At 34.7% G+C, this 23,499-nt stretch overlaps 1 protein-coding gene across 1 annotated transcript in view; it reads left to right on the top strand.

The window, feature by feature from the left end:
• RhoGEF64C (Rho guanine nucleotide exchange factor at 64C) overlaps positions 1-23,499 on the top strand; it is a 599,366-nt gene that overhangs the window by 353,626 nt on the left and 222,241 nt on the right. The window contains exon 2 of the mRNA XM_069841434.1: positions 3,653-3,837. Coding sequence (XP_069697535.1) covers positions 3,712-3,837 — 126 coding nt within the window. The 5' untranslated portion in view covers positions 3,653-3,711. The remainder of the gene's footprint in view (positions 1-3,652; positions 3,838-23,499) is intronic.

Below are 23,499 nucleotides of genomic sequence, written 5' to 3'. Positions count from 1 at the left end.
CTATGTTATCAAAATTTCACTACTGAATTCAACAGTAATTGTTCAGTTAGTAAAAATTGGTCTTCATGCTCTGGTTTTTCGGGAACGCGTTCTGTTTCAGTAAAATAAGCTATTTCAATCTAAGATTAACATGTATTGAATTTTCCCTTTCTCTTCTTCCTTCAGCTGCGGGGACGGGATCAGCGAAGGCTTGCTTCATTGTTTCTGAATGACCTGGTCGAATAAGTCCATAATCACCTGCTATTACCTTTTATCCAGTAATTGCCTCTTATAGCTATTGTAACCACTAGTGTAAGATCACGACTTGTAATTTATAGTTTAAAATTAATATTTGTAGCACGATCTGGAGTTAGATGTAACAATCTGAGAGATCCATTAAATTTTCACGTACAGACACATTTTCCTTTTCAATTACAATGACACGATGTGTGAGATATAGTAATATTTATTTTTATTTAAATCTGTCGGTTTAAATGAGTTCTAACGCTATGGCTGAAAGTATTCAGTCCAGATCTCTATTCTCAGAACAGGAGTTCTACAGTATTAGGCTTTAGTACGAACGTGAAAATTTTTTACTCTTATTGTTTCTGTAATATTCAATTCTTAGGATATTCTCGTACTAGTTCAATTTCTGACTACATTCTTTCTGATTCTTTGAAAACCTTTAATTTGTTCGTAGTACATAATGGGGCATATATGTTTCTTTCTTGTATGGAGTGTGTACCAACCAGAGGCATGGGATATCTCAACTTTGCTGTTTAAAATACAAGGTGATTCACGAGGATTTACCGTCCTTTACGGAGATTCTGAAGACATTTTGAACACAAAATGTCATATAAACATAGTTCCTATTTTCAATATTTTCAGAGTTACACTAATTTAAAGTTGTTTGTAAAATACGTTTTTTTCTTTGGTTTGAAGATAAAATAGTAATACAAATAGAGAATGAACCATTCAGAAGTATCATTTCTTTAATTTGAAAGTATTATGAAGCTAAAAATCTGCTGTGAACTCCTTAGTTGCTTCGTACGGACATCTTTTTATATTTTTAACTAGAAAATTACATTATTCTTACGCACTTATAACAACAATTATTACAAATCACATCACTTCCACCGACTTAATTATTTGCAGTTCAGTTTTGCATCTAATTTACAGTCTTGGAGAGTTTAAAACAGATTTTAAAAAATGTTGCCGTCCGCTTGAATACACTTGGTCGCACGTTTGTGAACGGCACTCGCCGCTCTACGTAACCGCATACGGCTATCTTTGATTTCCGTAGCGCTCGCAATGGCTACTGACTGCACGCTGACCAAGATCACGCGTTCACAGCAATGCGTTCCAATAACGAAACGTAACTCTGTAAATATTGAGAGTAGGACCCATGTTTATATGACATTTTTTGCTCAGAATGTCTTCGGAAATAAGCTCCGTAAAGGACGGTAAATCCTCGTGAATCACCCTGTATATATATATATATATATATATATATATATATATATATATATATATATATATATATAGCTATATATATATATATATATATATAGCTCGCGCAAGGAACGATTACCGAAAAGCAATGGTTGCGTTGCTGTATGTTTTGACCCGTCTATGTAGGCACGCCAAGGGGGCGAGAGGTACGGGCCAATAGAAGTATTGTCTCTTCCGAGAAGATGAACAAATGAGGACATCGCTGTGGAAATAAAGAATGTAGCAGGGAGAAAAATTCGAAGCTAACTAAACGCGCAACATATGTTTACGAATGAAATAATAATACCGTGCGATACAAGACACGTATTCACATGCAATGGAACAAACTAGTCGTAATGTAACTATCACAACGCAAGACTGATTCTATCGATGTCATTTCTCTTCCGACTGTACTCTTGAATATCATTCAAGCTGTCTCGTGACCTTTCCTGTCGCCCGCTCTTTCTTATCGCATTGTTTGATTCGCATTCTTTCCGTCGGTATTCTCTGCTTGCGAGACCTTATATATGAGGTCTCGTCGTCCTCATTGAATACAATGACTATAAGCAGCCATCCTGTAGATGTACCTATTAAACTGAGAAAAATTCGTTCCGGCACCGGGAATCGAACCCGGGACCTCTCAGCTCTGCGCGCATGAGCGCTCTTTCCAACAGAGCTATGCCGGGACACGCTCCACGATGGAGGCCGAACTCTTCTCATTCATATCATCAATAGCCTACTACCTGCATTTTAAGACATACAAGTCACGTACGCAGGAGCGCATATTTAAATGACTTTCTGGCCATTTTCGACAACAGCTTATGAATACTGTTAAAGTTTGTCATATGCATATATTCATATATGAGATCTCGAGTCCTCATTGAATGCAATGACTGTAAGTAGCCATACTGTAGATGTATTTATTAAATTGAAAAAAAAAATGCTGTTTCAATTTTTCTTCGGTTAGATCAAAGTTACTTATTGTTGTCTTGCAACTACAGTAAATTTTATATTTTATCTTTGTGTTCTAATTCAGAGTGATGTAAGTTAAATAGTAATTCTGTGATCAAGTTTGTATGTTACGTACATAGATATTTTATTAAGTTACATTATCAATTAAATTAAGTCGAAAGTAATATAATATGTATTTACAATCTTCAACTTTGACACTAAGTAATTTTAATTCTGTAAACTTTTGATACCAATTTAATACATAAATGAAATTAGTTATTACTTACCTACGTACTTACTTACTGGCTTTTTAGGAACCCGGAGGTTCATTGCCGCCCTCACATAAACCCGTCATTGGTCCCTATCCTGAGCAAGATTAATCCAGTCTCTATCATTATATTCCACCTCCCTCAAATCCATTTTAATATTATCTTCCCATCTACGCCTCGGCCCCCCAAAGGCCTTTTTCCCTCCGGCCTCCCAACTAACACTCTATATGCATTTCTGGATTCGCCCATACGTGCTACATGCCCTGCCCATCTCAAACATCTGGATTTAATATTCCTAATCATGTCAGGTGAAGAATACAATGTGTGTAGTTGTGTGTTGTGTAACTTTCTCCATTCGCCTGTAACTTCATCCCTGTTAGCCCCAAATATTTTCCTAAGCACCTTATTCTCAAACACCCTTAACCTATGTTCCTCTCTCAAAGTGAGAGTCCAAGTTTCACAACCATAAAGAACAATCGGTACCGGTAATATAACTGTTTTATAAATTCTAACTTTCAGTTTTTTTCACAGCAGACTAGATGACAAAAGCTTCTCAACCGAATAATAACAGGCATTTCCCATATTTATTCTGTGTTTAATATCCTCCCGAATAAAATTGGTCTCATAGTCATATACTAAAAGACGGACTGTTTTATAGAGGAGTTATTAGTTTTATGAAGAACATTTGTTGTATTTTTTTGTTTATAAAGTATAATTTGTTCTCAAATATTGTTATGTTGTAAGTTTTAGGCTTACTCTGTGTAACCAATGACTACGTCTGGCAATAAAAATATCGGATGTCAATAATAAAATTAGGAAACGTATTTCTTTTTGTTTACTGAAAAGTTAACGACTTGCTATGTACAACATTCTTGCAGGCATGTATTCAGTTTATTGAAGCTTTATTTAACATCATTTCAGCCCTGAAATAGTGTTTCAAGTATCTTTTAATGTTGTTGCAGGGTCAGATACGAAGTCATGTCGATACGAACAAGCAGCCTCCATTTAGTACGCTGTGCCGATGATGACGTCTCCCACAGTAGCGCCGGGTAGCGTCGTAGTGATGAGGCGTCACGGCACTTCTCATGACGCCGCCCCTAGCTCCTTCTACGTGCCTAGCCCTCTGCAGCCACAACACACTTCCATGGTGAGTCGGAATCCCAATGTCATAGTTACTGGCATCACTGGTCTGCGAAACTAAGATGAAAATGTAACACCAAAAGAACTCTTATAAAATATCGAAGTCTACAGTACACTTTTGTAGGAAGCTGACGATTTACAGATTTTAGCGTCCCAATTTTTTTCTTTCGCAAAATAGAGAAGCGAGATTTGAAGCAGAGTCAAAGCGTTTACTCAGGTTATAAAATATTCTGGGCTTTTTATTATAAACTAACACATTTACGTAACACTAGCGAAAAATATTTCCATTGAGTCTTTGGAATACTCTTTGATTTAGTCAGTATTATCTTCTATTTTTCTTACATCAGCCAGACATTTTCCCGCATCTTCAGCTCTCATAGAAATCATTATTTTCTCTCTCGTGCATTATTCATAAACGTTTTCTGTTTGATTTCTATAAATTTTACTTGAGTTGTGTATGTTTTCCATTACTTCTAATTCCTACACATTATTCAACAACTATTTTGATATAAGGCTAAAGTTCAGTAAAATCTACTAGTGTAAAGAAAACAATAATTACTCTTAAATAATATTTATAATATTAAATCAAATTCCAAATTGACGGACTGTAGATCTACTGACATCATCATTTTTCACTGTAAACTAACGATTATAAGACGACAGAAAAATGAAATAATTCAACAAGCGATATACTCGTAAAAATATAGGTAATTGCTCTGTGAATGAAAAAATATGGGTTTGAAACAGAAATAATGGCTTTCTTTGACACAAAACCAGCCAGAACTAAGGAACTTGTCCAAGAGAAAGGTAAGAACAACTCTATTTGAAGGGTTCAGAACCATAGTGGGCCAAGCGCCATTTACTAAAACCGTAGAAAACAAGGGTTAAAATGAAGTCCTCACCATAATTCAATGGAAACATATAGCAAGTAATATAAAAGTATACACATTAAAACTAAATGATAATTATGCCAATCTTCATTAAACTATGGTATTCACTTAACTTTAACCCTTGCTTTCTCCGTTTTTAATAAATGGCGCTTGGCCCACTATGGCTCTGAACCGTTCATTTAAAGTGTATTTAGTGTGTTTTATAATATAAACTTCATTTTTATACATACAGAGTGTTCTGAAAAAAGGTTCCAATATTTAGAGAGAAGATATTAATTTTAGGACCCATGTTAGAGCGACTTTTATTTCATGTTTTGATGCATACTATCGCCTCTCTAAATATTGGAACCTTTTTTTCAGGTTCACACCTAGTTAGCGCGTCTGGCCGCGAAACCAGGTGACCCGGGTTCGATTCCCGGTCGGGGCAAGTTACCTGGTTAAGGTTTTTCCGGGGTTTTCCCTCAACCCAATATGGGCAAAGCTGGATAATTTTCGGTATTGGACCCCGGACTCATTTCATCGGCATTATCTCTTTCACCTCATTCAGACGCTAAATAACCTGAGCTGTTGATAAAGCGTCGTAAAATAACCTACTAAAAAACTTTTTAGAACACACTATATATGAGACTTAAGAGGAGTAGTTCGTTCTTTATTCTCATTATATAGAAAAATATTAGTTTTAAGTTTAGGTACCTAATATTTGTAACATTTATATGAGTTATGTAATTTTTAATTAATATCTTTTATTTTGTTATGATCCATCACAGCCTTTGTAATTAAAATGTGTTGTTTACAGTAATTTTATTTCGTGAAGAAATCTACTCCAAAAATTCCCTTCTTTTAATTCCTTCCGTAGCATATTAGACCAAAAAGCTTTTCGTGAATTCATTGACGTGAATATTTACCTCGGCAGAGTCATTTCGTGATTGACAGTTACAATATTGCATATTCAATGCGGGTTATTTATTTTTCTCATTTTTTAATGTGATGCATGTTTTGTAAATTCGGTTCTATTTTCAAATAATTTCACTTAGGTATTGAATAATGTACATATAATTTGAAACTTGCAAATGTTCAAAGATACGAGATGTTTCTTACTTGCATATTGGTATCTGTGCACAGACATGCAACATTTTGGAGCTGGGTTCTGTCTCCATGATTACTGAATACAAGAAAAGGAGAAATCTATCTGTTGAATCCGTTACAAGGAACCAAGCTCCAGTATCTAACGAACTCTCTGTGGCAAGATACGATGCAGATACACAAAAATCTCACTCCACTGAATAATAATTAAGGTCAATAAAAATACGTTACATGAGCATAGCTTTAAATTTCACCATAAACATTGTACTTTCTTTTTTTGGTAATTCTTAGGATTACCACCCTTTCGAGTTTCGCCTGGACAGTCCGGGAATCCAAACATTTTTCCGGAGCCTGAAATAATACGACCTCGGACGCCTAAGAGTTATGGAAAATCAATAGAATTTACACATATTGAAACGAAATATTTCGTCTGCAATTTATCATTAGCGCCGACTGTCTACTTTAAGAATGTTTTATTTGACGACCTTTACTTGTAGCGGACCCGGGATCGAATTAGTTGGAAAAGGTTACGGTGTCTGATTGAGATTTTTCCGGAGTTTTTCCTCAATCCTTCAGGTAAACGCTTCAGATTTATTTCGCTCCATTGCTGACCTACCAAGCCTACGTTAGTTTCTTCTGTTAACAACATCTGTTCTAGGAGTATACTACTTCTGGTTGTATTGAAGTGTATGAACACGTTATATTAATAAGGTAGAATGTGGTGAGCTGATGACATTGAAAATGACGATGATACTGTACTGGTATTCTTAAAATACTTTATATGGTAAAGAACTTCTCATTTGAAAAGAAGTGGGATCTTTCATTTGAGAAATGTGTAAACAATGTTTTATCTTATACAAATCTGGCTTTCAGGTAGTAGCTCCCTGTAAAGTAGGTTTGAATAATTTCAAGGAAAAATTATTCCGGAGTAAAGATTAAGAAGATTAAATTTGAGATAAAACCTAATAATTTTATCCTTCGAGGGAGAAGATCTAAAAATTGCCAATATTCATGCACGTACAGAAGAATTATAGAAACACATACTTAGTGGTCAGTAATAATAATAATAATAATAATACATTATTCAGCGTGGCAATTAATGTTTCTATGTACTCATAATTGAACCGTTGAGCGAAGTAAACATATTACATTTTGTTCAACAGAACAACAAAGAAGTTTTCCTTCTCATTCTTTACGAAACCACCTCTTACTGCTTGTAGAGACAGAGTTTGTAGAGCGACATAATACCGCCACTGCTTGCCTCCAGTACGTGAATAAAACACACAGCAATGTACAGGAAACTCCTCGTACCCGTTTGAATGTCTGTGATTACGCGATGTAATCACGACACCCGCTTTGGTCACCGCTGGTCTAGATATTGTTAAATTTTATTAATGGAGTGTAAAGTCAGCTATTCTCAAAGTTGTTCAGAATTTTATTACTATTTCCTCTCTAAATCATTGCTCTTTCTACCCACAAAGAGTAAAAATAGAATATATTAAAATTTTAAAATGGTCATTTATGGAATATACTATGGATAAAAACAAGTTAAAAAGTTGTAGTTATGTAGCCTACAGATTGTATTTCTTTTTTGTACATACTATTACTCAAGAAAAAGCCAGAAAACATTTTCTTCACATTTACTAATAAAGACAAATTACTGTATGTTCGTACTGAAGGAGATTCGAATTTTACGAAAAGTTGTCAACCTTAGCTTTCCGTCAATATTTCTGTTTCTGGGGTTATAGAAATTTCAATAGTGTTCGGGAAAGGGAAATTACAAAGGTGGCAACTCTAGTAATTCTGTGTAAGTAAACAATTATAACAAACAGTTATTTAATACTAGCCGTACCCTTACGCTCCGCTGCACCCGTTAGAAATAAATATAAAGTAATTACATAATTAAAATAGGACATTTGATCCGGGGAACATTCGTGTTTGATAGAAGGATAAATCGTTTAATATGTCACTTAATTTAAATTGTATTTAAAATATTAAAATGCGATCATTTTGATCCAGAGACCACTCATTTGGTGCAATGGCAATTCCTTTAACGTGTTTCTTAATTGTTATTACCAATTATTTTTGGAAAAGCGAAAATTAACAGAAAAATTTTGGCTACAGATATTATATTATATTATATTATATTATATTATATTATATTATATTATATTATATTATATTATATTATATTATATTATATTATATTATATTATATTATATTATGTAAAAAGAGTATTGATAACGGATGTACTCGAATTAGAAAGTTTTTAATTTGTTGTGGGAGCTCTTGAATCTCAGGAGGAACAACTTTTACAACAGCGCAACATAATCTGCTTGGCTCATTACCCAATTTTTTTGCATTGCATTTATTGCATATATATTTTATGTATTTTAACACGATTCAATTGAGCATAGTTAAAATTTGAATTACACAATAATGGATTGCTAAGCTAACGTACTATTACTGCATACTAAATCAATACACTCTCGTTGTTCGTTAATTCTCTGAGATAAAAATGAATATGTTCATAAACATTATTTTAAGAAATACAGGAAATAAATGTACAGAATAACCTATCAAGTTTTCTGTGCATAAGAAGTTATTTTAATCTTACCTGTCCTCAATTCACTCACAAGTTACTGTAATAACATTATAGCATTATGTCCATCCAGAGAAACTACACTTTCCAATGATGAAATAATAATTAATTATACAAATCGGTTAATTTAGCTTCCGATATTACCATATTACTTCATACAAACACAGAAACATTGTCTGTAGGCTATGTTTCATAGCTTTCGATTGTTGTGTCCAAGGCCCCTTATAGACGAAGTCATTTGTTTTTTATTTCAATACACCGCCTTAGATGGCAGTTATTTTAATTTTAAAACTCATTTATCTCATTAAATATCAGTCCTATCAAAATTTTTCAAAGAATAAAACTTATCATAAATCATTTTTAAAGAAACTCTTGTTATGTAACATTTTTCACAAAAATCAATAATAAGCGAGATATTTCGATTTATTTAATTCAGGCCCCCTTATAACCCCCATTTTAAATAATGTATTTTGAATGCCATATAGCCTAAAATCTAAGTTACAACGAACTTAATTTATATTCCAATTTTCATCGAAATCCGTTCAGCCATTATCGCGTGAAAAGGTTACAAACATACAGACAGACAGACATACAAACAAAAATTTCCAAAAAGCGATTTTCGGTTTCAGGATGGTTAATTATATATGTTAGGACCAATTATTTTTGGAAGATCGAAAATTACCAGAAAAATTTCGGCTACAGATTTATTATTAGTATAGATTATTCTCACTGCGCCTAAACATAGCGGCAACTTATCTTATGCACCAGCACTGCGTGCGGTAATGCTACAGGCGGAAACATGTACTCGTATTTTTGTGAAATGGTACTATGTTTCCATTAAGGTTCTGGGTCTGGCATATGAACTCGCACGTCTTAACACGAGAAAATCGGGCCTTCATCTGCCCGCGAACATGAAGGTGGACCAGACAGATAGGACAAGTTGTCATACGCCAAATCAAATGCCGTTACAAAGAGAAGGAAGCTGCATTGCACGTGCATTACCGACCGCTCATTTCTATCCCCGCTCTCGCTGGCGACTCTCCAGCCCAACTAGTCTACTGCACATTCAGACAGCTTAAAGGCCCGGTCAAACAGAACGCGGACTTGGCGGACCGTCCGCCGCCAACTCTGTAGCCTATTACCACAGTCTACTATATACAGTCGCGAAGCTTGAGGTGTTTTTTTGCAAATCTCGTGATAAAGCGCTCCAAGCGGTTAGCAACTAGAAACAATAGACTGTCCATGGTCGACTTTGGACTGTGTCGTATTTCTATCGAGTGATAGCTCGTTGCGTATTTCACATTGATGCTTGTGAAATGTTCGTTATTGGTTGTAATGAAAATGTTAATGGCTAAAATATAATAATTGGAATAATAATATGGGACAAGGAGGAGACGTTTGTAGTGCTATAAATTGTAGCAACAGTAAGAGAAAGAGGCCAGAGTTATCCTTTTTCCGATTTCCGAAAGATTCAGAAAGGTTCCTGGGTTTCCACAAGAATGCTGTGCAGAAACAAAACTCTTAATTTTGAAGTTCTTTGTGACTGTTAGAATACATTATATCCTTAAATTTCACAATGAAATGTTTCAGTCTAACCGAAAGGACTTTAGATACCGGTTAAAGTTCTGTCACTTAGGCTGCTAAATTTCCAGAGAAATAAAGGTTAGGTCTACTTTTTTTTCAGAGGATATATTTTTAATTGTAGCTATTAATTTTGTTATTATTTTTATGTGTTATTTTACTGAAGACGTAGAAAAATTAAGTTTGTTTTAATGAAATTTATTGATCACGTTTTATTTTCAATTCTGGTGGGATTATTATTGCTTAGGCCTACTTTTTTTTTCAAAGGATATGTTTTTAATTATAGCTGTTAATTTTGTTGTTATTTTTATTTGTTGCTTTACTAGAGACGTAGAAAAAGTCTGTTACAATAAAATTTATTGATCACGTTTTATTTCCAATTCTGGTGTGATTATTATTGCTTAACCTCATCCCACTTTGTTAACTACGTAAGCCTACACTACAAGTACCGGTACACGTAAGTTACTCCATTAATTCATATTTCCATTATTATTATTATTGTTGTAAAGGAAAATGCAAATTAATATTTATTGGTTTCATAGTTAATTATCGCTATAATCTTGAATGAGTGAAGCCATTATAGTAAATTTCAGTTCGTTTTGCACAAACAAAAATTATATTAACTTTTTTCTTGCAGGTATCTTCGAGTTTATGGTGGAATTTAATATACTTCATTAAAATAATAAATTAACTTTATGCATTTAATAGTTCAATAATGGAAGGAAGGTCGTCTGCTAGGAGAGAGATCTGCGATGACGAGGCGATAGTAGCGATCCTAGTGGTGGGCAAGTACCCATGTTTGCATTTTTACTACATATTGAGCTTCGCGACTGTATATAGTAGACTGTGGTACCCCTATTACGTTAGATGCATCATCCTAGTCAATCAGCGCGCGGCCCAACGCCGCGGTCTAGTCTGGTTCGCGGCGGACTGATAGGCAGTTGTGTTTTTCCACAGAGTTCGCGGCGGACATCTCGTAGAAAATGGCCGATGAAACGGAGAAATTATAAATGAATTTGTGCGGGAATATGCTCATTTATATGATACACGGCATCCAGACTCCACCTCCATTGTCTCCTTTTTTTTCAACCACCTCGTCGTGGTCAGATAATCCTAATTATACACATAATCTTTCCAATGAAATTAATTATACTGACTTGGAGGTAGCTACCACACCACCGATGTCATCAGGATTTTTGCCACGCTCAACTATTGTTTTCTTCTGCAAAAGATTTGCACGAAAATGTACTGCAGCTCGTAAATAAACCGCAAGAGCGAAATAACAGTACTTCTCAATAGTAATTTTGTCTACGAAATAATACTGTTTTTTCTGAGTTGTGTTTTCTTTTCTATATCCATACTTATTTTTCTGTTGATTAGTAATAAATACAGTTTAAAATACAAACGAAAATCTTTCACTTACCTCAAGCAGTTCGCTAGTCTTTCCTTCGTTCCAATCGGTCTCCTCCAGTTTGTTGCCATTTTCAATATCCTCAAACTGTTGTTTAGACATTCGAAAATAGTCGTAAAAAGGGTCTTCAAACGAATTCAGTTCATGACACAGTCTGTGAAATTCGCCTAGTTCCTCACTTTTTTTTTTCATTTATTTTATGCAACCACTTCCTTTTCCTTTTTCCCTTTGATGAACGGCTCAAAGCGATTCTTCTTCATCTGAGGAGCTGCTGGAAATGTTAATTAATCCAGGAGAAAAAACGAATGTACAAGTACGATTTCAAACAAATTTAGAAACAAATCTATAAAATACGATGAGTACTGCACTTGGCAACAATTGTTTCCACACTGGTTCGTCCTGCACTGTCCGCGTTCTGTTTGTTTCCTCAGTCCGTGGCGGACTGCGGTCCTCCCGTCCGCATTCTGTTTGACCGGGCCTTTAGAGTTGAGATCCATCCCCTACTGTCAGCAAATACTAAAATGAACAAAATAAACGTTACAATAAATTATGATTTTCTTGTTGAAAATGGCTGACTTCAGGTTGCAATAAAATTGTCTTGACAATGAAGTGTTAGTAAGTTATGTTTCTTTTCGACTCATAATTAGAGTCTTGCGCTTGGTTACTTAGAGTCACGAAACAATCCACAACACTGTAGTTGTGTATGGGGTTGATCTCTGACCAATCGAATCTAAACTGGTTCTAAACCCCAATCCGCAGATCTCTAGTTGGGACACAGAACTGGGAGTTCCGTATCGATTCGGAATCAGTTCTAGTCTTGTTGGAACGGACATTGACCTACTGCGCATGAGCGGGCAGTGCTGGAACAAACCTATAGTGTGAAAAATATTTAATTTCTGTCAGACATCTTAAGAATTAATTATTGTGATGTTGTATTAAGCAAATAATTAATTAACATTTTAACTGTTAATCTTCATCAGATTGGGCAGCATTTCTTGTGGGCCATTGAAGAATGATGTTATAAAACTCCTGAGTGTCTGATGGAAAACATTTAATTAATTTATTAACATCTTGCAGCTTTTTGGAATGTACAGTAACTTTGGAGTCTTATGCCATAATTGAAGGGTTCAGAGCCATAGTGGGAGAAAGCGGAGAAAGCAAGGGTTAAAGTTAAGTGAATACCATAGTTTAATGAAGATTTACATATAATTTAGTTTTAATGTGTATACTTTGTATTACTTGCTATATGTTTCCATCGAATTAACTTCATTTTAACCCTTTTTTCTACGGTTTTAGTAAATGGCGCTTGGCCAACTATGGTTCTGAACCCTTCAATTTTCGGAGCATAAGGTGTTTCTTTTCCCTAATAAGTCTGATGTCTTGTGACCCAGTTCATCTATCATTAAAAAAAAAAAAAAAAAAAGACATAGCCTAGAGTTTTCTGCTTGTAGGTCAAATGACAGCAGTTAGCAAGTGAAAACTTTTCATTCATGTGACTAATTAGAGCAACTGAATTTTTTTTAAAGAAGTGTGGCCACCATTCTTTAATGTCAATGATATGCTGATGTTCAATAATCTTGACTTCAAATGCATTCTGTGTTTTTCGTGAATTAACTATCATCTCAACGTATTGTTTCACAGAGTAAATTCTGTCTCGTTTCCGTATCACTCTCTTTATCACATTTAACATAAATGTTCCCTGCATGATCGACCATGCCGTTTTGCTGGCACAACTCCTCCTTTTGAAGTTATTAATTCTTTTTCTAAAGATGTAGGGCCGTATTCATAGACATTTTTAGCGCGGGCTTCCGGTGGATGATCAGCGTTTTTCGTATTCATAAACCAGTGTTAGCGATAGGATATGATTTGAATTATGTTCAAGTAACCAGTGGATAGTCGGGGCTAGCTTAGTACGCTCGTAGCGCGTGCTGCGAAATGTCTATGAATAGCACCCCTAGCGTTTTTCTTTTACATATTCATCAGTATTTCTTACTCATTTTTTTCTCCGGTGTAGGCCTATTTCTTCATTATCAGTCACTTTCACTCATGATGCTATGGATGATTTACAGAAAACAAACTTATAACCATACTGACGCCAATATGATAAAATTTTAAATTTATATGCTAATAAGGAACATTGTTGTAACAAACTTTATTAGCAAATTAAAGCGAGAGACAGACTTCCAATGTGACATTTGGTGGTGCTGCTGCTTAAAAAAGTGATTGGAAAAAATAAGAAATTCCGGACATTCTTCCTTATTCCACTAGTTTAAAACATTAACGGGCTGTTATTTATTGTTGTTGCTGGTAGATTTCTCCTTTTACCACTAATCGATGGATGGATGGCTCAAGAGGAAAATGTATATCTCAGCTGATATATGTATAAATTGGACTTTCCTTATCCAATCAGTGATTCAATTAGCAATTATTACCTGGTCATCAGTGTGTAGTGGAGTTAACACATTTTCAGTTTGACTTTCCATTATCTTCATCTCAGTTACTTCGTATGTTTTCTCAATTTCATTTATATTTTCAATTTAAGTGTTGTAATCATACACACATTCGTTTTTATTACTTTGATGACACGATGATAATTATAACAGTAAAAGTACCGGTAACAATTTTCTGCTCCACAGATTCTTTTTGGAATTGAATTGTGTAGCTTTGCTGCCTACGATAATTGTATCTCTTTCCTAATCGAAACTTGCGGTCCAACAAGGGTCTATGTTACACTAAAGTGGTTCCGAGAGACCTGAGTTTGAAAGAGGACACTAAAATATCATCCGTGTGACCCAACTGCACAACATAGACCCTTATTTGACTGCACGTTTGTAATAACTAGAGCCCGGACGTTAGGTAAAATGCCTTTTTTAAATTGAGCGTATGAAAGACCTATTACAGATAAACATATTTCTACACATTTGGGGACGATAGGCCCAATTTTTATTTTGACTTTTTTGCCTATTTTAGCTCCCGTTGTCTATTTTAAGGTTAAATCCTTTTTTAGCCTCTTTACGTCGTTATTGTACATTTTCTATATTTTTAATGCATTTAAAATAAACCGTACATAAATTATATCAAAAAAGAAAAAAAGAATGGTTGTACAAATTAAAAATATATATTCAGCTCACACAAATATTTGCTGAGAATCTTATTCTTCAGCAATACATATGTTTTCAAGAAGTCTTAAACTTTTCTCTATTGCGGATTCCATCTTTTATGTCACTTAACAAAGATGTTTGAACAGCATAACCCCCAGTGCTCAGGTCACTTCGGAGTTTACCAGCGAAAAAAAGGGGATGAGGGAAGTATTAAAAGCAAGTCTCCAGGTCCCGTTACTGTTGTTGCTTGCACGCACAAGTCACGCATACCACAGTCTAGTATATACAGTCACGAAGCTCAGTACGTAGGGAATATGCATCCATAGATAGTTGCTAACCACTAGGATCGCTACTATCGCCTCATCACAGACAATGCGAAATGGTACCGGCACAGTCTATTGTTTTTAATACTCTCATCGCCTCAAGCTTCGTGACTGTATGGACTAGACTGTGCGCGTACTTTGAAGTGTCTAATCTCTTCTCACACCCCTCTTTTTGAGACAATACACAGTCGGTTTTTCCCGATCTCTGAAAAAAAGTAAAGAGAGTCCTTCTGAAATAAGTTGTTTTAAGTTTGCTCCAAGTAGGAAGATCTTTTCCACCATGAAAAACGTTCTCTCTGACAGGCGGTTCACTATGACAGTTGACAACTTAAAAAAGCATACTGATTACAGTAATTTTATTATGTTAAGAACGATAAAGATGATGATAGATGCTCAAAGAGCTAACATGAATTGTGAGTAGAATAGTAGTTGGAGTTACAAAATAATTATTCCTACTTTTAAATATGAAGAGATATTAAGATAATTGCCAATATAAGAGAGTATAGCTTACGCCTACATAATGATGGTAGTAACATGTATACCGTCTAAATTGCTATTAGAATTAGACCTCGCGTGCACGTTTCAACGAGAAAAAGCGGACTTATCGTGCTCCTTTGATATGAAGATGGAAAATAAGGAGATAATGATAACGAAACAAACTCTACTATTAGTGGTTCTGAAGTTGCCTGACTCTCGATGAGGAAAAGCATCCGAAAAAAGGACTGAACCAAGCAACATGTTCGAATTCTGTCCGTTACTTTCGTAGCCCTATGCTGTGGCCAGTATGCCTTAACAACGTACAATATAACCATTGCGATCCTGGAACAAATTATTTTCTAAAATAAAATTAATGAAATCATTAAGAATAACATTATATTAATAGCTTTCAATGATAGGGAAAAATTGATCAGTATGTAACATAACTTATAATTTAGCGAAGAAAATGTTTAAATATCAGTGGACAATATACGAGTATATAGTATAACTGAAACGAAGATCAAAGACTTAAGATAGCTTGATAGTTGTAAAGGAAATCGGAAGTGAAAATTATTATATCACAGATAAGTAGTATTTTATGTCTAACATAAAGTGACATTCCCATTACATTGCAGTGATGACAATAGAATTGCGTAAATAAATAATCAAAACCACGCCACAGAATCCGTAAAAATCACATGTTAATCCATCAGCTTTCTAGAAAGTTTAAGTACAAACGATTTACTCGAACAAGACACTGTAAATAGCCTATATAGTGTAGGCCCAATATTGCTTCATATAGATATGTGTTCTATTTTACTTAAATACATAATTACTAGAGTCCTGCGTTTGGTTACCTAAAGCCTCCAAGCAGCATTCAACAGTGTAGGTATGTACTCCGTATGGAGTACAGCTTGATGTCATCCAACGCTACTTAGTTCAGGTCTGCTGCTCAGTGAACGTACGAAAACAAAACAAAGCTAGGCTTGGAAATGAATGCTACAATAGAAGAATTTTGTAGCGAGCACGTCATTAGCAAATAAAATGTATTTTATTAGAAAGAAGAAACATTTTTCATTTGAAACACTTAAAATAAATAGTCATTAATTGCAGCTGATTTGTAGTGACTCGTAAAACACGCACTCCTGATGTGTGTTTTTTTTAAGTTCGTGTTCAGATTTATATTGTTTTCTTTTTTAATTCCAAACTTTAATTAGATCTAAAGTAGTATTTAACATTTTCTTATTGTAAAAATCAGGGGTAGATATATTCCGGGTGTCAGGTAGTCATGGCGACTAAAAATTGTGTGTGGCGCTTGAATTGTTTGAGTTCAAAAACTTTTTAAAACTTCGATTTCTTTTATGTCTCTACGATTAATACTCCAGGCGTCAGGTAGTCATGGCGACTAAAAGTTGTGTGTGGCGTCTGAATTGTTTGAGTTCAAAAATTGTTTAAAACTTCGATTTCTTTTATGTCTCTACGATTAAAACATAATGTTAACAAAATCGGTTGTAGGAAGAGATTGGAATGTGCTTTTTGAATTAATATAGTTTCCTTTGTTACGCACCTCGAGATATTGACCTATATAACTTCTGAGTGTCTCTGAGAGAGTGTGTTTACATTGCATAGATATTTAATATTGTTTACTATATTTCAGTAAATGTGAACCACACCATCCGAGCTTCCCCCTAGCCCTTCATGGGACACAGTGGCTTCATTCCATTCATTCATTCATTCATTCATTCATTCATTCATTCATTCATTCATTCATTCATTCATTCATTCATATTTCAGTAAATGTATCTTTATCTTAGCTCGAATGGTTTCCTCATTGCATGTGTGGACGAAATGTGGTGGCTCCTGAAAATAAAGAAGCTGGCTCTTCTTCTTCTCTTTTTTTTTTTTTTGGAAAAATTATCTTTGATAGCATATAAGTTGTCTTTAAATGTATACATCGTTACTGTTGTCAGATCCAAGTTGTATTCCAGTTGTTCACAGACTTCCACAGGTACACGATTAAACAGATGTTGATACCCGGTACCGATGGATCAAGGAAGACTCCATCGTTCACTGAAGCATGACCTGTTGACTTGCAACTAGCTCTCCATACGAGCCTAGTTTCATTTATTATATTCCATAGATCTTACATGAGCAATGAAGCTTTATCCCTTAGTAACATCTCTTCTTCTACTAACGACGCCATATCATCCACAAATCTTATGCACTTCCTTTCACAGTTCTTTACTAAATACTTAAAGTATATGTGGAATAGGGTAGGTGATAAACGGAATCTTTGTCGTACATCGTATCTCCTATTCCATTTCCATCTGACGTATCATCTCTTATCCTGACTTTGGCTCTTTTCATATAAAGAGTACTGAATATACTCTTCTCTTTCTAATCCACACCTCTTTTCTTCAAGATCCACACAAGATTCTTTCAGTCCATTCTTTCGATTATTTTTTCTTGGTTCACAAACATTACATGCACGTCTTTATTCTTCTCTCTATGTCTTTCGGTGATAGTTCGCAGTTGTAACTCTGGTATCTTTTCCCTTTCTGAAGCTAAATTACTTCCTTTGAACCCTCCTTAAAACCATACAGTACTGTATTTCCACTGTTATGATTATATGTTGAATCTGCAGTGCTAACAAAATCGTAGGCTGTTATTGAACATTGCTCCTATCCTACTGCTGTAAAATTCTCACTCTATGTACTGTACATTCAGTTTTTACTATTATTGCCACTAATTTCCTGTGTGTACTTCCTGCATATAAGTTTATGGCGTGTAACTGTACTTGAACACTCACGAACTAGAAGTAATCGAATTAGCTCTACTATTGACTGATGTGCAATCATTATACAGAGCTTTCATTTCAAAACTTCCCAGTTTAAATAACTAATTATTTAAATAAAATTCAATTTAAGCAAAAAACACGTCAATTAGATGTAGAGGGGGAATTCTGAAACCAGGCTTAATTGTATTTTAGATTCCACCTCCAGCCACCCCACTTTGAAATTTCAAAGGGCACCCCTATATTATTCCACTTAAATTTATGAAATAGCATTCAATTGTTTATACACCTCATTAATTTATTTCACATCTTTTGCCTGGCAACCTGACTAGAAACAGCACTAAATCAAGTGTTAAACAGTAATACAGTCTGTTTTAGAACTCCTCGCTAGCGTTTTGGCGTGTTTCCTTACTAATCCGATTACATTCTTGGGTTATCCTAGTTTTCAGTTCTTGAATATTCTCAGGCGGAGCAGTATAAACAACTGATTTCAAATGACCCCATAGAAAGAAGTCAAGCGGCGTCAGGTCTGGAGATCTCGCCGGCCATTCTACAGCACCTTTCCTACCAATCCATTTTGCAGGAAATCTTCTAACCATCCATTGTCATACAGGTACTGCATAGTGCGAGGGAACTCCGTCTTGTTGAAAATGCAAATTTTGTTCGTCCAACACCAAGTTTCCTTCATTGACTTGATTCTCTAGCGACAGTGTGCTAAGTGGATCAATATTAAATTTTCTAATATGTTCCGATACAATTCTCTAGTCAGGTTTTCTTCCATGAAAATCGGTCCAATAATATCATCCCTAAAAATTCCAGCCTACACATTGATCTTCTGCGGAAACTGAATATTATCTTCACGAAATACATGAGGATTTTCAATATCCCAGTACCTACAACTGTTTGTTGACAAACCCATTTAAGAAAAAAGTCTCTCCGTCACTAAAGCCAAATATTTTGTATTAAATTTGGTTCATCTTCAATTTTCTCAGACACCTGTTCACAAAACTCTACTCTTCTATCAAAATCGTCTTCGCTGAGCTGTTGGTGACTTTGTATTTTGTAGGGGAAAAATGTATTCATTTTCAGCACTTTAGGTATGGAACCGACCGAAATGTTTGTTACAGCAACTACTTTTGGAATGGAGGTGGTTGGTTCATTAAAGAAAAGGCCTAATATTTCAATCTGCGAATTTTTATCGAGTTTTCTAGGTTGGCTATTTGCTTCATTGCACACACAACCAGTTTCTTCAAATTTCCGTATTAGATCTATATCATATCGGTGACTTACGTTTTTCCCAGGACGGCTCTCCCTAGCAGTTCTACCAGCACAACGGATTTCAGGTCCATAAATAAATATGATTTTGTTCTCTCTTGAAGTGTATACACCATTTTACCATAATTTAATACACGAACACAATTATTACAAGAAATGTTCAATGGTATTTGTAGCTTCAGTTCTAATCAACAGTAACAACAATCGAGGTTGCCAGGCAACGATATAAAACATAAGATGTGAAATAAATCAATGAGGTGTATAAACAATTGAATGCTCTTTCATATTTAAGTATAAAAATATAGGGGTGCCATTTTAAATTTCAAAGTGGGTGAGGCTGGGGGTGGAGGGGTGAAATCTAAAATACAATTAAGCCTGGTTTCTGACTTTCCGCTTAATATCTAAGCTGACGTGTTTTTTTTTATTTAAATTGAATTCAATTTAAATTGTTAGTTAAGTTATGAAATGAAAGCCCTGTATATACACACACACACAAAGATATATACCGTCTTGCTAACACAGGAACTGTTAGTGCGCTTATGTCGATAACTCCTCTCGAACTACGTACGCTGTTATTATTATGTACATACACAGCAGCAAAATGAAAGTTTGAATAAAAGTATGGAAGAATTAAGTAGAATTTCTTAAGTATAGGCTAATAAATTTCTTCCTCCAAACCAGTGGTGCCCAAACTTTTAGAAGGCAAGACCCACTTTTTAGAGAGACTTCTGTATGTGACTCCTCACTACCGAATAGTTAGGGTGCTTAACTCCATTCGAAAAATAGAAATTCCTGTAAAATCGAAAACAACTATAATTTTACTAAAATTTGTGGATGTCATCCAAAGAACAACCAGAACAGAAGAATATAGTGTAATAATGACACGTACATTAACATCATTTCTAGTAGCCTACTTTGCTGATGTTTTCGAACACTTAAACACTTTGAATAATAGTTGGAAGGACAAGATGTTATTATAATAATAGCAGGTATAAAGAAACTTGATTTGTGGTCGACATGACTTGATAAAAAGAAATGTGATGCATTCTAGTATATTAAAGAACTCGTAAAGCATTTAGTTGTGTGCGATACGACTACTGAGTTTCTTTTTGGGAACATGCAATTAAGTTTGCACAATTTTAAACAACAACTTTCTGAGAATTTTCCAGAAGACACTCAAAACAATACGAAAGTCACAACTGGATACTAAATCCAATTTTAAACAATTGCATTTACTGGTCGAAATCAAGAGAGAGAGAGAGAGAGAGAGAGAATGGTTGGAATGTTAAAACTAGAGGCTTTTGCGCAATGTAGACCAGTAGTCGATCAAAAGAATGCAAGAATACCTCGAGCTTGCAAAAGACGCTCTTCAATTTTTGGTAACGTTTGCAAAATAAGCTTCTCGTCTATGATTGTCTTCAAAACAAAGACGAGATATGTGACTAAACTTGAAAGTGATATCGAATATAGAGTCCAGATTAGAGAGCTACTTTCTGAAAAACGGGCACGTTTGCCGCATTAATATACTAATTTTTTACTTTAGTGTATAATTACTGAACATTTTTTATTCTTATATTAAATGTTGTTTATGTTCCTGAACACACAGTAAGTGTATGTTAATAAACGCTTTTTTGTTTTATTTTGTAAAACTTCTCGCGATTCCCCCTGAGCTTTTTTCCGCGACTCTCCCCTGGGGATCGCGAACTCCAGTTTGGGAACCACTCCTCTAAACCAACTATTTTCGACTAGAATTCTCTTCGTCTTCCGACCAATATAAATTATACTTAATCTAACTCTGTATCTTTATTTTTCGATTGGTTTCCCCCTCCCCCTTTTACTTGGTATCGAAATAATTCTATCCTATTTGATATTATTTTGTGTGTCCATTACACATTCGATGTCTCGTTATTACATAAAAAATAATCTTCTACATAACAATAGTTTTTCTTGTAATGATATTTCAGAATGTGCCTTTTCTTGGTTTCGAAGAATTCTTCTAATTTAATATCAGTAGCCTATGTTTGCATCGTAGATACCAACATCGAACCGAAAAGAGTGTCGTGAAGTTGACATATACTTCGTAATATCTAATATGTTTTGCTTATTTCGCAACTATTCAGTTTCTTTTATAGTGATAAGTAGACAGCGGAAAAAAAGTCATTCGGATGTGAAGGTAACTACAACGCGACTAGTTTGTCTCATGTTGTTTAAGAAGCACAGGTGCGTGCAGGTATAGGCCGGGGGGGGGGGGGAATGTAAATTGACACATGGAATAATGACTGAATATTGGCTGTACGTTGATATAACTATTGTAATGACATATTTTAAAGTGAGGATTGCACAAACTTTTTGAATGGAATATTGCAACTTATCATCATTCGACACAAATCCTGGCAAAAATCATATTTCATATTTTAGGCGGAATTTGAACTTGAACCCTTATTTTCTTCTAACATACGAGCAACATTTTTCATGTGTTTCTGTGTATTACAGTGATGTTCTATCGTTTGTTTTGTTATCTGTTTAATGCTCACATACATAACCGACACTTAATTGTTTCACCACAATCACTACTAAAAATGTCAACACCATATTCTTGTATTAAAGAATACACCCTATGTTTTTAACATCTGTCTTCGGCATTACGATCACTTCACCGAACACAAATGAATAATATGTTTACGTATCTCAATGTTCTCTGTTCACGTACGGACGAGGACTGACTGAGAACGCAGAGTGGCAGTTGTTTTCGGTGTTCGCGTGGTGCTCTCTGCGGACGGTACCGTGTTGTAGCTACTTAGGATACCTGCACACCACATGACATAGTCTATGCGTACAGAACTTGTAATCCGTAAACATTACTTTTATTTGACTTTTTTCCGCTATCTAGTGATAAGAATACATTATTGTTTACCTAGCTTATTTTTTTGAACTGTCATTTAAGAGACATGCATAAATGGATTGTTCGTTTCCTGTATATAAATTTATAAATTGTACGGTTTAAGTAGGAAATTAAACGCAGAATAAATCATAATAATAATAATAATAATAATAATAATAATAATAATAATAATGATTTATTTTAGCTGGCAGAGTTAAGGCCGTAAGGCTTTCTCTTCCACTCACCCAGCAAAAAATATACATACATATGTATGAACTTACAAAGAATTCAACAATTTGATTTAGATAAGAGTTACATGTATACAAGAGTTATTTACGAATTAAACAGCAAAATACAATGAATTATTAATTAAACAATGAAATACAATCTGTGTAGCAGAATTAAGCTAAAATACAAATAATGTTAATATATTTCAAATAATGTTACATAATAGAAAGAGATTATTATGAGACAATTTTGAAAATACAGTACTATCAGGATGCATGTCTAAAGGAAGAAGTAACAATGAATAGGGAAATGCCTGTTATTATTCGGTTGACAAGCTTTTGTCATCCATTCTGCTCTCAAAAAATCTGAAAGATAGAATTTATAAATTTATATTACCGATTATTCTGTATGGTTGTGAAACTTAGACTCTCACTTTGAGAGAGGAACAGAGATTAAAGGTGTTTGAGAATAAGGTTCTTAGGAAAATATTTGGGGCTAAAAGGGATGAAGTTACAGGATCAACCGTCGCTGCTTAAAATCCTCCAATCAGAAGACAATGGTCTGCTCCGCAAGGAACAAGAAAAGGTTGCGTTCATAAATAACGCAAAGCAAACGACATAAATAATTAAAAGTACACCAATTAGCCACCAGAGTAACAAGAAACATATACTGCGATGAGCGGCATAAACCATAACTAAATAATAAACAGAAATTAACTTAATGGCGGAATGTAAGTGAAAGTGTATATCCATAACATGTAAGGAAACTGTAGTAACATACAACAGTAGTTACATTTTTATGAAAATCTGGAATTAAATGTTTAGCAGCATCACATATTTGGCATGCAGAGAGAGAGAGAGAGAGAGAGAGAGAGAGAGAGAGAGAGAGTAAAAATGAAACAAAAACAGTAATAAATTAAAATCTTCTTGATTTTATATTTTGATTACACAATTTTAACACTTATCACATAAGAATTTAATTAGAATCACAACTTTAGAGTGTTAAAATGGAAACTAAGTGAT

Source organism: Periplaneta americana, chromosome 12 (assembly GCF_040183065.1).
Source record: "Periplaneta americana isolate PAMFEO1 chromosome 12, P.americana_PAMFEO1_priV1, whole genome shotgun sequence".
In the NCBI taxonomy this organism is placed as follows: Eukaryota; Metazoa; Arthropoda; class Insecta; order Blattodea; family Blattidae; genus Periplaneta; species Periplaneta americana.
The sequence above is the reverse complement of the archived record's forward strand: the minus strand, read 5'-3'. Positions and strand labels throughout refer to the sequence as shown.